Genomic DNA, 15,469 nt, shown 5'->3' on the forward strand with positions numbered 1-15,469 from the left:
AACTAAAAACAACTACAGTGTCATGACTTTAATCATGATAATGAATATACCCTTCTGTCCACAGAGGAAAACATCTTTGTGTTTCCAAAATTTTCCATTTGATGACTGAAGAACTTTTGCTGGACCTAGATCCTCCTTTTCACTCTTTGGAAGGTAATAGTGATGACATGTGTTATACAGGAGCAGCCTCTTACAAAAAGCTCTCAAAAGAAATAATAGAATACATGCAGGTGCAAGTTTGTTGAGCAGTTTATTTCCCTGAGTAAACCTGTCCTCAATTATGACTAAAGAATTAACTATAAGGGAATTATATTTTAGAAAAGACCACTCAGTACATTTACACTTTTCAGATTGACTCTTCATACTGTATTAAATGGTTGGGAGTTCAAACTCTACTCCAGAACATGGGCCTCTATTCTAGTACCAAGTGCAGTACTGAGGGTATATTTCAGCATAAAAAGTGCTGACCTATACGAAGGTTCTATTGTCTGTTTCAGTGCTTAAGGTACATCTCAAGTGTCCCATAGCTCTTTGAGAACAGCAGGGAGCTTCTCCCCCAGTGTCGAGGCCAATACTCGTCATCCAACCACAGTCATAAAAATATATATTTGATGGCCATTCATCTTCATGTTTTATGGGATTTTCTCATCTGAAGAGAGTAGCCATGCTTTATTCCAAACAACACTCATTGCATCTCATGGCATGTTCTTTCAGATGAAACACTTAGAGATGTTTCTGAGTGGTCTAATAGGGGGTGCTATATTATCATTTTCATTCCCTTTTTAAAATGTGTTTCAAAAATCCAAAATTCTCAAGTTAGGTTCCTGGTTTGTGTGAAATTAGCTGACTTCAACCAGAGAGCTGATGAAAATATCATTGTTAAATTTCACAACTGCTGTCTTTTATTCTAATTATTGAAAAGATAATGCATACAAAATCAGCATTACTATATCAAAATAAAGTGAGGGTTTAAAACAGAAGTTAAAAACTTCAAACCACTGGCTGTTTCGGTGTTTGTAATATAGCGAACCATACTTACCGCAGTCATTACCACAGATTGTTGCTAGTACATAATTGGGAATTTACATCACTTTGGGAATTCATAGTTTACAATCCGCAGGTCCATCAAGTACAAGGACCCACAGAATTGACAGAGCAAAGCCAGCTTCAGTCCTCCCATTTTCTTAGTTACATTACTGTTTTTCCCCTGAATTTGGGCACAGGTTTAAGATGAGAGGGGAGAAATTTAAAGGAGATCTGAAGAGTAAGTGGGTTGTAGTTACCTAGAATGAGCTGCCAGAGGAGACAGATACAGTTACAATGTTTAAAAGGCATTTGGACAGATACTTAGATAGGAAAGGCTTGAGGGATATGGGCCTAATGCAAGCAAATGGGATTAGTGTGGACAGGCAACACAGTCAGCATGGATGAGGTGGGCCGAAAGGGCCCATTTCTGTGTTGCATATTTCTATGATCCAACAATTTGAAGGACCAGAAAAATCAGAGGAAAATTCATCACTCTCTCAAATCTCTGACCAATTGGCAGTGAACTGGCAGCAGTTCGCCACTATGTTCTTCTGGATTCAAGTCATGCATTGTCTTGGCAGGCCGAAGGACATAAACATAGGGAAGATAAGTTAGATGACAGCATCATCAAAAATGCATACACAGATGAAAGTACAGTTCTGCTTGTTGGCTTGACCTAAAGGCTCATGTGGGAGCACAAGCACTGTGCTTAAAGGCATAGGCATGTAAGTGGTAACAATGTGGTCTGTGTCTGATATGTTTATATTCAAATAAAATTTCATTCATTGCTGAATTCATATGGTGTTATAACTCAGTATGTCCTCTTACCATATCCACCTCAGAGATACTGTCCAGGCTTTCCACCATCACATCAACACCAACAGGTATTGCTGGGCCTGAGAGAACAAAACAGTGTCAATATCTGCACATGGACATGGCACGTAATGTAATAAATTAAACCTCTTGTGAAATGAATGTGTTGAACTCATCCACCGCTGCAGATGTGGATAAAAAAAAATCACCCGCTCACTTTCTCCATGCATTGATCGAGTTTATTTACTGTGGTTTATATTAATAAGGCACAGAATCTTCAGTCTATCTGCAGGGCACATGCCCACTCTGTCTATCTACTGCTGATCATGGCACTAACACTAACATTGTAGAAGGATAGTATTTGAAGAAATTGAGATGAAAATCTTTGTTTGTTTCCAACATGCAGAACTCTTATTCCACTATTCACAGAGGCATGATGTGTCAAAACACTTCAGCAACTCCACAGAACAGTTCTTCAATAGGGCACTAAAGAAATTGAAAATATGAGAGTGCAAACACACTGGGGCTGGTTTTAATATTTGTGATGCAGGGAATTGGGAAGTGAGAGTCACGCCCACCTTCTTGTTGTCACTGGGCTTCATATGGAAGCTTGCCAACATTGACAGGCATGGCTGGGAAATCAGGAAACTTCATTGTTAAGCCAGGAAGCAACAGAGTGAGAGGAAGATAAAGCAGGGAGGTGAGAAACCAAATAAACTGGAAACAAGCCAAAATTAATGTGGGTCCGAACGTAGAACTCCTGCTCCTTGTTGTCCCACTGATAGGTTCTCTACACAGCCGATCCAAGAAGGTGATAATTAGAGAAACAGTGTTAAGAAGGTGGTAACTGACCCAAGGTCACCTTGTTGACACCAGATGCAGGGACCTAAAACTTGCCTCAATGTGTGGTAAGGAATAGAACCATTCTGACCAAGATGTTCACAAGATTAATCTTGAGTTTACAATGAACTGCGAGGGTGCCTGTTAGTAAAGATGCCCAGACTAACTAAAGACGACAGTAAACTACTGGGTTTAGCATCACACTTCTAACCCTTCTGATAACTGGGGATTTCAGGAAATATTTCCCAGACCTTTAAAATATGGGAATGCCCACAAGGAGAGAGAGAGAGAAAGAGAGATGAGAGAGAGAGAGAGAGAGAGAGAGAGAGAGAATAGAAACAAGCCCTTCAACCCACCAAGTCCATGTCAACCATTTTCACAAATTTCCAATCCTAACCCACTTAGTTCTTCCCACATTTCCATCACCCCACCTTCAGCACTTAACTACATACCAGAGTGAACTTACAATGGCCAAATAACTCATCAGTCTGCGCATTTTTGGGATGTGGGTGCAATCCGGAGAACCCGGAGGGAACCCGCGTGGTCACAGGAAGAACATGGAAACTCCACACAGCAGCACATTAGGTCAGAATTGAATCCGGGTCTTCTGCACTGTGAGGCAGCAGCTCTACCATCTGTGCCACTGTGCTGTCTATATCCCGTGAGCCAGCATTTTAACAACACTTGGTGCAGAATGAGATGCTGACAATAGGCCTAAGCCCAATAGGAACTGGATCAAGGCAGTTTTTCATTAATTCAAGTTGAGAAGACATAATCGGTCATCCCTGGGCTCCCGGGCAGTATGCCATCTTTTCTAGCTGATCCCTTCAATCTGAATAGTGGAGACGAGGCCGAGCCCATCAGCAAGTTAAATCTCTTTCCACAGTGCAATAATGCAAACGTGGTCACTGCTTGATGCATGATGTGGTTTGCTGTATGTTATGTAATATGTGGGTAATTCACAGGTTGGAGGATAATATAATCTGTTTACTTAAAAAGAGTAAAGCTCACCGGCTATAAAGAAAATGACTGCAGAAGCAATGTTTGTTGGTAAGCAGAGTTTTTGAGAGTAGAGGAAGTAATGGAAAGATTGTTTTCTTTGGAGCAGAGGAGGCTAAAGGGAGACTTAACCGATGCGTATAATATGTGGGGACTAGGAACTTGAAAGGGTATATTCTGTAAGCAAAGGAGGTGAGGGATTGGAAGCTATGGGGCAGGCATAGTCAACTACTTGGAATAATAATCAGAGGGTAATTGAGAAAATATTTTTTTTCATTCAGAGAGTGAAAGGGTATGAAAGGGTGAGAGAGGCAGCAACCCACAGCACACTTAAAAGTAGTTGGATGTATACTTGAAGAGCTGTGATCGCCAGGCTATGGAGCAATACCGGAAGAGAGGATTAGGAGAGCTTTTTTCCAACCAGCACAAACATGATGGGCCAAATGGCCTCCTTTGGGATCATGAATATTCTATCATTCAATGACACACTCAGAGAAGGTAGAGCACTGTCAACATTTCTCTTCTATCTTGCAATTAATAAATTTGTTTAGAAATCACAGTATGGTACATTTATTCAATGTAACACACAAAGGGAAACGTGCCCCTGGACAAAGTGTGGTGCAGGTTAACCGGAATGTTACCAAATCTCCTGGGGTTCCATGAAGGGGGGAGTTCACATTCATGGGGTGTGTACTCCCAGCAGCACAAATGGGCAGTGCGAAGCAAGGATTAATCTGGGAGCACAAATCCACAGTGGGTCTTTTGGGAGCTCTCCCTTAATTAGGAACTTCACTCAGCAGCAACATCTGAAATGCCTTCACTTGCCAGGGGAAGCCATGCCACTTGCTGCAGCCACAGCTCACATTGGGGAATGAACTACAGTGCCTTGGTTATCAAGAAATAACAGTCTTCCTGCAAATAACATTATCAACATCTTGTGGCGGCCCGCACACGCGGGACTCGAACCGCCATCGGGAGCTGCGGGCAGACACGCGGTAGCACGTTTGGAACTACCCTCTCGGGGCGGACCCTCTGGGGACGTCGGATGTCACATCCGCCCCGCGGGTCGCAGGGGCCCATGGGATGGGAGATTTAAGCGCGCGATTTTGAATCAGTAAAGGGCTTTTGAGTTCAGCACTCTCTGTCTGCGTGTGTTCCTTTGGTAGCGCATTGCGTGCAGCTACATTGGTGACCCCGATGTTCCAGACGGCATCTGGAGCCGGCGACTCAGCGACCAGCCATGAGTTCGAGCGACTCGCACAGCGCGGTCTCTCTGAAGCTCCCGACTTTCTGGGCCACTCAACCCCACGTTTGGTTCGAGCAGGCTGAAGCCCAGTTCAATATCAGAGACATTACAGCCGACGCCACACGGTACTACTGCATGGTCAGCACGCTCGACCAGGACACGGCAGGCTGGATCATCGACTTCCTACGCCAGCCACCAACGGAGGACAGGTACACTAAGCTTAAGGCACTCCTGATCTGTACCTATGGACTCTCCTGCCGCGAACGGGCCGTGAGGCTCCTACACATGGACGGTCTGGGCAACCGCATGCCATCCGAGCTCATGAATGATATGCTGGCGCTTATGGACAGCCATAAGCTGTACCTTTTATTTGAACAGTTGTTCCTCGAGCAAATGCCAGAGGATATTCGCCTCCTCCTCGCGAGTGAGGATTTCAGCGACCCACATAGGGTCGTAGCTAAAGCAGACGTCCTTTGGCAGAGTAAGCAACATGGAGCAGCCTCCATTGGCCTAGCCACGAGCGTGCACCCCAAAGCCCAGGCCCCGCAACCAAAGCCGTCGAGACCCATGGGGGAAAAAGACGAAAGTTCAGAACAATGGTGTTTCTATCACCAAAGATGGGGTTCAGGCGCGCGCCGCTGCCATCCACCATGTGCTTTTCCAGGAAACGCTGGGGCCAGCCATCGCTAATGGCTACAACTGCTGGCCACCGAGACAGCCTCCTGTACCTCTGGGACCGACACTCCAGGCGGCGCTTCCTGGTAGACACCAGGGCCGAAGTCAGCATACTTCCCCTCTCAAACATGGACACTCGTAACGCGGTCCCAGGCCCCGAACTCACTGCTGCAAATGGCACCAGTATTCGGACGTATGGCCCATGAACTATCTCACTGCGTTTCAGGTCCAGCCGTTTCACTTGGACTTTCACGTTGGCAGCGGTGTCACAGCCACTACTAGGGGCAGATTTCCTACGAGCCAACTGCCTCCTGGTCGACCTAAAAGGCCGGCGTTTGGTCCACGCCGAGACGTTCCAGACTTTCCAGCTCAGAGAAGCCAAGCTACCGGCCCTCCACCTGGATTCAGTGACCCTCTCGGGTAACGAATTCGCCAGGGTGTTGGCGGAATTCCCCTCCATAGTCACCCCGCAGTTCTCCACGGCCGACCCCAAGCATGGTATGCAGCACCACATCCTCACGCAAAGGCCGCCGCTGCACGCCCGAGCTCGCAGGCTCCCACCCGACAAGCTCCACCTTGCCAAGGAGGAGTTCCGTAAGATGGAAGAGATGGGAATCGTACGTCGCTCAGACAGCCCGTGGGCATCCCCGCTGCACATGGTGCCCAAGTCCGCAGGAGGATGGAGGCCCTGCGGAGACTACAGGAGGCTCAACGACGCCACAACCGCCGACAGATACCTGGTACCCCACATCCAGGACCTCACGGCGAACCTGCACGGAACGACCATCTTCTCGAAAATCGACCTGGTCAGGGGATACCATCAGATCCCAGTGCACCCCAATGACGTGCCCAAGACAGCCCCCATCACCCCGTTCGGCTTGTTCAAATTCCTGAGGGTGCCTTTCAGTCTCAAGAATGCAGCCTAAACTTTCCAAAGGCTCATAGACTCAGTGGGACGCGGCCTGGATTTCGTTTTCATTTACTTGGACGATATCCTGGTGGCCAGCAGTTCGTACCAAGAGCATGTGGCACATTTGCGCCAGCTCTGCCAATGCCTGAGCGACCGCGGACTGGCAATCAATCCGGTGAAGTGCCAGTTTGGGCTGACGGAGATCGACTTCTTGGGCCACAGAGTCAACCGACATGGTGCAGTTCCCCTACTGGACAAGGTCCAGGCCATCTGCCAGTTCCCCAAGCCCAGCATGGTCAAGGGCCTGCAGGAGTTCGTAGGGATGGTCAACACTTATCATCAGTTCGTGAATCATCATCATCGGTATCATCATGAAACCCTTGTTCAGCCTGATGGCCGGCAAAGCCAAAAAGTGGCATGGGACGCGGAGTCCACGGAGGCATTGGAGCAGGCCAAGGAGGTGCTGGCAAAGGCAGCCCTCCTAGTGCACCCGAGAGTCGATGTACCCACAGCACTCACAGTTGATGCTTCCGACACGGCGGTCGGCAGAGTCCTGGAGCAGCTCGTCGAGGGCCAGTGGCGACTACTCGCTTTCCTCAGCCGGCACCTACGGCCACCAGAGGTGAAGTACAGCGCTTTTGACAGAGAGTTGTTAGCGCTCTACCTGGCTGTCTGGCATTTCTGGTATTTCCTCGAGGGAAGGGAGTTCACCGTGTATACGGACCACAAGCCCCTCACCTTCGCACTGGCCAAGGTATTGGACCCATGGTTGGCTCGGCAGCAGAGGCACCTGTCCTTTATTTCAGAATTCACTACGGATGTCCACCACATCGCAGGGAAGAACAACGTCGTCGCCGACACACTGTCTCGCCCCTGCCTCCACTCAGCGGGCATATCGTCCTCAGGAAGAGACTACGCAGCACTGGCGGTAGCACAACAGTCGGACACCGAGATCCCGGCTTACCGCACCGCCATTTTGGGGCTCCAATTGGAGGGCATCCCCATCGGCCTGGCAGCGGATCGACTCCTGTGCGACGTGTCTACCAGCAAACACCGACCTGTGGTACCAGCAGCACGGAGGCACTGGGTGTTCGACACGCTGCACGACCTGGCCCACCCATCCATCTGGGCTTCCATCAAGCTGGTGGCGGACAGATTTGTCTGGCACGGTTTGCGCAAACAGGTCAGACACTGGGCCAGGACCTGCGTACACTGCCAGACCGCCAAAGTCCAGCGACACATGAAGGCTCCCCTCCAGCAGTTCCAGCCAACGCACAGGAGGTTCCAACACATCCACATGGACATCGTCGGCCCCCTGCCAGTCTCCCGGGGCATCAGGTATATCTTTACCATGGTAGACAGGTTCAGCCATACCGCTCGCAGACACGTCCACTGAGTCCTGCGCCAGGACGCTCATTGCAAACTGGATCACCAGGTTCGGCCTCCCAACGGACATCACCTCCGACAGAGGGGCGCAGTTCAAGTCTGGTTTGTGGACAGCACTGGCGCAGCTCCTGGGCACCCAGCTGCATCACACCACAGCGTACCATCCCCAGTCCAACGGTTTGGTCGAGTAATTCCACCGGCATCTCAAGTCGGCCTTGATGGCACGCCTCAGGGGCCCCAACTGGACAGATGAGCTTCCCTGGTTCCTACTGGGCACCCGCACAGCCTCCAAAGAGGACCTGGGCACCTCCTCGGCGGAATTGGTCTATGGCACACCCCTGATGGTCCCGGGTGAGTTCATTCCAGAGGTCCAAGGTTCGAAAGAAACTCCAGCAGCAGTGCTAACGAGGCTGCGGGACAAGGTAAGGACCCTGGCACCAGTCTCGACCTCCGGGCATGGTCCCACGCCATCTTTCACCCCTAAAGACCTCTGAGTCTGTGAGTACATTTTGATTCGCAGGGGCATGCAGAGGTCACCTCTACAGTGGCCGTACGAGGGACCCTTCAAGATGATCCGGCACAATGGATTCACGTGTGTCGTGGAAGTGGGTGGCTGGGAAGAGACTTTTTACAGTGGACCGCCTCAAACCAGCGCACTTGGACATTGAGCAACCAGTGAGGGTACCCACACCGCGCTGGCAAGGCCAGCCACCCAGGCAAGCCACACAGACTGGGGGCTTCACTCCCCCGATGGACGTTTCTTGGGGGGGTGATGTGGCGGCCCGCACACGCAGGACTCGAACCGCCATCGGGAGCCACGGGCAGACACACGGTAGCACGTTTGGAACTACCCGCTCGGGGCGGACCCTCTGGGGACAGTCGGACGTCACATCCGCCCTGCGGGTTGCAGGGGCCAATGGGATGGGAGATTTAAGCGCACGATTTTGAATCAGTAAAGGGTTTTTGAGTTCAGCACTCTCTGCCTCCGTGTGTTCCTTTAGTAGCGCGTTGCGTGCAGCTACAATCTTACATATAAGGGAGATGTAGTCCTCTGCCATATAGTCCATCACCATATAAGGGAGGTCACTGAGTCTTTTCAGGCCACTGAGAACAGTACATCTTTTGCCCAATGTACAGAGTAAAGCAGGATGAGAGAACATGAGGTTTTTGCCTACAAGACAAGCTTTCTGTCATTCATAGATTGCACACACGTCATTTTGCATATTCCTCATCGTCAGCCAGGCACCTTTCTCAGTAGGAAACAGAAAACTGGACACCTGGGACATCTTTGTCAGCACGGACCAGTTGGGCCGAGGGGCCTGTTTCTGTGCTGTATGACTCCATGAATCTATCTCTCTCAACTGGAATCTGAGGTCAGCCACAGAGCTGGCCTACAATGATAGCCTTACTTCCAGAAGAAAATCAATACAGTAGCTGCCTGGATTATTTGGGAGGACCTTTGCATTATAAACTGAGCAGTCATTCAGATCTCTTCTTTGGTGGCCCTATGGGATCAAGGATCTTTCTTCTATTCATTCTATGGGTTCTGAGATGCATCCGCACACTCTGTCAAAGGTGAGCAGATGGTGCTTACTGTGCAGGCAGGTGGGTAGGTTGGGAGGGGATGAGCTCCTTCCATCATTTACACTGGGCTGTTGTGTGCTCCCAACATATCAACATATCTGTCCCAAATGCTTCTTCTCCTCTTTAAGGAATCATGGGTCAGGGATTCTGACAAGCTGGTGAGATTTACGTTCCTGAATTGTTTCCTCTCTCCACCTGGTAAGAACATAAGAAATAGGATCAAGAGTAGGTCACCTGGCCCAATGAGCCTGCTCCGCCATTCATTAAGATCATGGCTGATCTGGCCGTGGACTCAGATCCACCTATCTGCCTTTTCCCCATAACCCTTAATTCCCCTACTATGCAAAATCTATCTAGCTGTGTCTTAAATATATTTAATGAGGGAGCCTCTACTGTCTCCCTGGACAGAGAATTCCACAGATTCACTACTCTTTGGGAAAAGCAGTTTCTCCTCATCTCCATCCTAAATCCATTCTCCTGATTCTTGAGGATATGTCCCCTAGTTCTAGTCTCACCTACCAGTGGAAACAACCTTTCTGCCTCTATCTTATCTATCCCTTTCATAATTTTATATGTTTCTCTAAGATCCCCTCTCAATCTTCTGAATTCCAGCGAGTATAGTCCCAGGTGATTCAATCTCTCCTCATAGGCTAACCCCCTCATCTCCGGAATCAACCTGATGAACCCCCTCTGCACTGCCTGCAAAGCCAGTATATCTTTCCTCAAGTAAGGAGATCAGAACTGCACGCAGTACTCCAGGTGCGGCCTCACTGGTACACTGTGCAGTTGCAACATTACCTCCCTGCTCTTAAATTCAATCCCTCTAGCAATGAAGGCCAACATTCCATTTGCCTTCTTGATAACCTGTTGCAACTGCAAACCAACCTTTTGCGATTCATGCACAAGCGCTCCCAAGTCCCTCTGCACAACAGCATGCTGCAATCTTTCACCATTTAGATAATAATCTGATCTTCTATTTTTCCTTCCAAAGTGGATGACCTCGCATTTACCAACATTGTACTCCATCTGCCAGACCCTTGCCCACTCTCTTACCCTATATCTATATCTGTCTGCAGACTCTCCGCATCCTCTGCACAGTTTGCTTCTCCACTCAACTTAGTGTCATCAGCAAACTTAGTTACGCTACACTTGATCCCCTCTTCCAAATTGTTAATGTATATCATGAACAGTTGCAGGCCCAGCACCGACCCCTGCAGCACCCCGCTCACCACTGATTGCCAACCACAGAAACATCCATATAGCCCAACTCTCTGCCTTCTATTGGTTAACCAAACCTCTATCCATGCAAATATATTACCCCCAACTCCATGCATCCTTATCTTATGGATAAGTCTTTTATGTGGCATCTTCTCGAATACCTTCTGGAAATCCAAGTGTACAACATCCACCTGTTCCCCTCTATCCACTGCGCTCATTATATCCTCAAAGAACTCCGGTATGTTTGTCAAACAGGACCTGCCCTTCCTGAATCCATGCTGTGTCTGCCTGATGGAACCACTTCTATCCAGATGTCTCACTATTTCTTCCTTAAAGATAGCTTCAAGCATTTTCCCGACTACAGGCGTTAAGCTAACTGGCCTATAGTTACCTGCCTTTTGCCTACATCCTTTTTTAAACAGTGGCGTGACATTCGCTGTTTTCCAATCAGCTGGGACCTGCCCAGAGCCCAGATAATTTTGGTAAATTATCACAAACGCCTCTACTATAACTTCCGCCATTTCTTTCAATACTCTGGGATGCATCCCATCAGGACCAGGTTACTTGTCTACCTTTAGACCCACTAATTTGCTCATTACTACCTCTTTAGTGACAGTGATTGTATCGAGGACCTCAACTCCCATCGCATCCATAACATCTCACTTTGGTATGTTATACGTGTCCTCCACCGTGAAGACCAACACAAAATATTTGTTCAAGGCCTCAGCCATTTCCACATTACCCAACATTAATTCTCCCTTCTCATCTTCACTTTAGCCACCCTTTTCCACTTTTATTATCTGGTTTTGCATTTTGTGCTAGTTTACTTTCACAAGATCACAAGACAAAGAAGCAGAAGTAGGCCATTCGGACCATTGAGTCTGCTCCATGAGCTAAACTAATACTATTCCTATCTAGCCCCAATTTCCGGCCTTATCCCATATCCCTTGATACCTTGACTAATTAGATACCTATCAATCTCCTCCTTAAACGCCCCAAATGATTGGGCCTCCACAGCTGTACGTGGCAAAGAATTCCATAATCTCACTACCCTCTGGCTAAAAAAATGTCTCCTCATTTCTGTTTTAAACTGGTACCCTCTAATTCTAAGATTGTGCCCTCTAGTCCTGGACTCACCCACCAGGGAAAACAGCTTAACCACATCTACCTTCCCTTTCCTTATTGCTTGCTTGGTGGTTCTTTGTTGCTTTTTAAAGTTTTTCCAACCTTCCAGTTTCCCACTACTCTTGGTGACCTTGTATGCATGAGCTTTTAGTTTGTTGCCTTCTTTTGTTTCCTTAGGCTCTCCCCACCCTTACTGTCCTTGCTTTTAACTGGAATATACTTTTGTTGAGCACCGCAAAGAATCCCTTTGAAAGTCTTCCACTGTTCCTCAACTGTCCCACCATATAAGTCTGTGTTTCCAGTCTATGCTAGCCAAATCCTCTCTCATTCCGTTGTAGTCTCCTTTGTTTAGGCATAATACACTGGTTTTAGATCGAACTATTGCACCCTCCATTTGTATGAGAAATTCAGTCATACTATGATCACTCTTTCCAAGAGGATCCCTAACTACAAGATTGTTAATTTTACCTGTCTCATTGCACAGGACCACGTCTAAGATAGCATTTTCCCTTGTGTGTTCACTATCATGCTGTTCAAGAAAGCTATCATGGATGCATTCTATGAAGTCCTCCTCAAGACTGCCTCGACCAACTTGATTCACCCAATCTATGTGCAAGTTAAAGTCCCCCATGACAACTGCCATTCTATTCTTACATACATCAAATATTTCTTGGTTTATTGCCTGTGCCACTGTAATGTTATTATTTGGTAGCCTAAAGACAACTCCCACCAGCGATTTTTTTCCCTTTACTTTTCCTAATCTCTATGGACTCAACATTCTGCTCCTTGGATCCTTTATCAGTTCTCACTATCGCCCTGATCTCATCCTTAATTAAGAGCGCTACCCCACCTCCCTTACCTCCCTGCTTATCCTTCTGTATTACTTGATACCCTTGGATATTTAATTCCTACTCATCTCCACCCTGTGTCACAAACCAGCAACAAAAGAAACACACTGAGCATGATTCAGTGTTAAAAACTATTTTATTAATCACTACTTATGATAATACTTAAAATAAAAGTAAAAATGTTAGTATGTTAGAATTCAAAAATGTTAAACCTTGAACGTTAACCCCAAAACTAAACTCTTCGTGTGTGTGTGACAAAGTCCAAAACTCCCAGTTCCTGAATGGTTCTTAAAGTTCAGTTCCGCAAGCCATAAGGTGAAACATGAGCAAGGGCTTCTTCAACAACCACCGTTGTCTGAAGATAAGATGTAGATGTAGAAAAACATAGAGAGAGTACATATGAAATCCAAATGTTCCATGATGGAACCCAAACGACACTTCAGTGTTTACTCGGTAAGGACTTCCTCACCCCGAAAAGCATCCGAACCGTGGTCGTCCACACACAAATACCTGTTTCCTTCTACAGGTCAGCAACAAAGTGAACTCCACCGGATTACTTCCAACTTCCATACATGGATTTCAGTGGCAAACACAGTTATTGTTTCTCATCCATCGATAGAGAAAACAAGCAGGCTGGTGTCTCTCTCCCTTCTCTCTCTCCTCCTTCTTCTTCTTCTGACTTCTTCAACAACGTCATTACGTCCTTTATCTTCTATTGACGTAAGCACGCCCCACACACACATACACACACACTCTCTATCTTAAAGGGACTTTCACTGAGTCCGTAACACCTCCCACCTAAAAAAAATTTTCCCCAAGAAAAATTTAACCGCGCATACAGTTAGTAATGTTAATGATTATCATGCTCCACAACTACAGACTATCAGATTAGTACAGATCCATGTTTCCCATTTAACATCGAGAAAGACAATCAGCAATCACATTATCTTTGCCTTTAATGTGAGTTATCATGAGATCAAACTCTTGCAAAATTAAACTCCAGTTTAACAGCCTTCTGTTCTTGTTTTTGACTCGGCTCAGAAACACCAATGGGTTATGATCTGTATACACAGTCAATGGTTTCTGAGCGGTGCAAACATATACACTGAAATGTTGCAAGGCTAAAACAAGTGACAGTAATTCTTTCTCTATGGTGGAATAATTCTTTTGATGCTCATTAAATTTCTTTGAAAAGTAAGCTACAGGATGGTCAATATCATCAAGGTCACCCTTCTGCAACAACACAGCTCCTGCAGCTTCATCACTGGCATCTACTGCTAATGAAAATGGCCTTTCAAAGTCAGGTGTTTTGAGCACAGGATGGTAGCATAAAATGGCTTTCAGCTTCTCAAATGCTTCTTGACAAGAATCTGTCCAAACAAACTTTACTCCCTTCTTCAGAAGATTAGTTAGGGGAAGAGCAATATCAGCAAAATTTTTACAAAATTTTCGATAATATCCAACCATTCCCAAAAATCTTCTAACAGTCCTCGTACCTGTGGGAATAGGGAACTCAGATATTGCTTGAACTTTTGCCTGAACAGGAGCTTGCTTGCCTTGACCTACAACATAACCAAGATATGTCACAGTGGCATGGCCAAATTCACTTTTAGCCAAGTTAACTGTAAGGTTAGCCTTGGAAAGTCTTTCAAACAACCTTTCTAACGCAGAGATGTGATCCTCCCATGTATCATTCCCAGTCACTAAGTCGTCAATGTAGGCATCTGTATGTTTTAACCCATGAATCACTGAATTAATCATTCTTTGAAATGTTGCCGGAGCATTTTTCATTCCAAATGGCAAAACATTGTATTCATACAATCCAGAAGAGGTTACAAAGGCTGAAATTTCCCTTCCTCTATCTGTTAATGGAACACACCAGTACCCTTTTAATAGGTCAATCTTTGTAAGAAATTTTGCCTTTCCCACTCTGTCTATGCAATCATCCACCCTAGGAATAGGGTAAGCATCTGACTTTGTTACAGCATTCACTTTCCTGTAATCTGTGCAAAATCTAACAGTTCCATCAGGTTTAGGTACAATAACACAGGGCGAACTCCAATTTGAACTAGAATATCTAATAATATCATTTTCCAACATGTATTTTATTTCCTGATCAACAAGTTTACTTTTTCCCACATTCATTCGATATGGGTGTTGTTTGATTGGTTTTGCATCCCCAACATCAACATCATGGGTAATTATCGATGTTCTGTTTGGAACATCTGGGAACAGATTTTTAAATTTTAAAATTAATTCTCTCATCTGTTGTCTTTGTGAAACTTGTAAATGGTCCAACTTCATTTCAAGGTTCTCCAGGATATTTTGGTTTTTTAGTTTTGATGGAACAATATTTGGTCTAAATTGGCCTTCCTCAACATCAACATCAGGCATTCTAGAAACAACCTTTACATCATCCACCAAGGCCACAACTGAATCCCTCTCATAATAAGGTTTTAGCATGTTTACATGACAGAGTTGTGTTTTCTTGCGTCTATCTGGTGTTTTGATTATATATGTTAGATCAGTCACTCGAGATTCAATAGCATAGGGTCCAGAAAAACGAGATTGCAAGGGATTATTTTGGCTAGGGAAAAATACCAACACCTTTTGCCCCACTGCGAATGTCCTAGGCCGAGCACGTCTATCAAAACATGTCTTCATTCTTATCTGGCTTGTTTTCAGATTCTCTCTCGCTAGCTGGCAGACTCTCTCCAACCGAGTTTTAAATTTTTGGACATGGGGAGATCTCCACTTCCTCATTAACACTCCGTTTTTGACATAATATCCAATTGGTAC

At 46.2% G+C, this 15,469-nt stretch overlaps 1 protein-coding gene across 1 annotated transcript in view; it reads right to left on the minus strand.

Moving 5' to 3' along the window:
• The window catches only part of LOC127574856 (gamma-aminobutyric acid receptor subunit rho-2-like), a 45,379-nt gene that overhangs the window by 13,926 nt on the left and 15,984 nt on the right, over positions 1-15,469 (minus strand). Inside the window, exon 3 of the mRNA XM_052024306.1 lies at positions 1,855-1,922. Coding sequence (XP_051880266.1) covers positions 1,855-1,922 — 68 coding nt within the window. The remainder of the gene's footprint in view (positions 1-1,854; positions 1,923-15,469) is intronic.

The sequence above is a fragment of the Pristis pectinata genome, chromosome 10 (assembly GCF_009764475.1).
Source record: "Pristis pectinata isolate sPriPec2 chromosome 10, sPriPec2.1.pri, whole genome shotgun sequence".
In the NCBI taxonomy this organism is placed as follows: Eukaryota; Metazoa; Chordata; class Chondrichthyes; order Rhinopristiformes; family Pristidae; genus Pristis; species Pristis pectinata.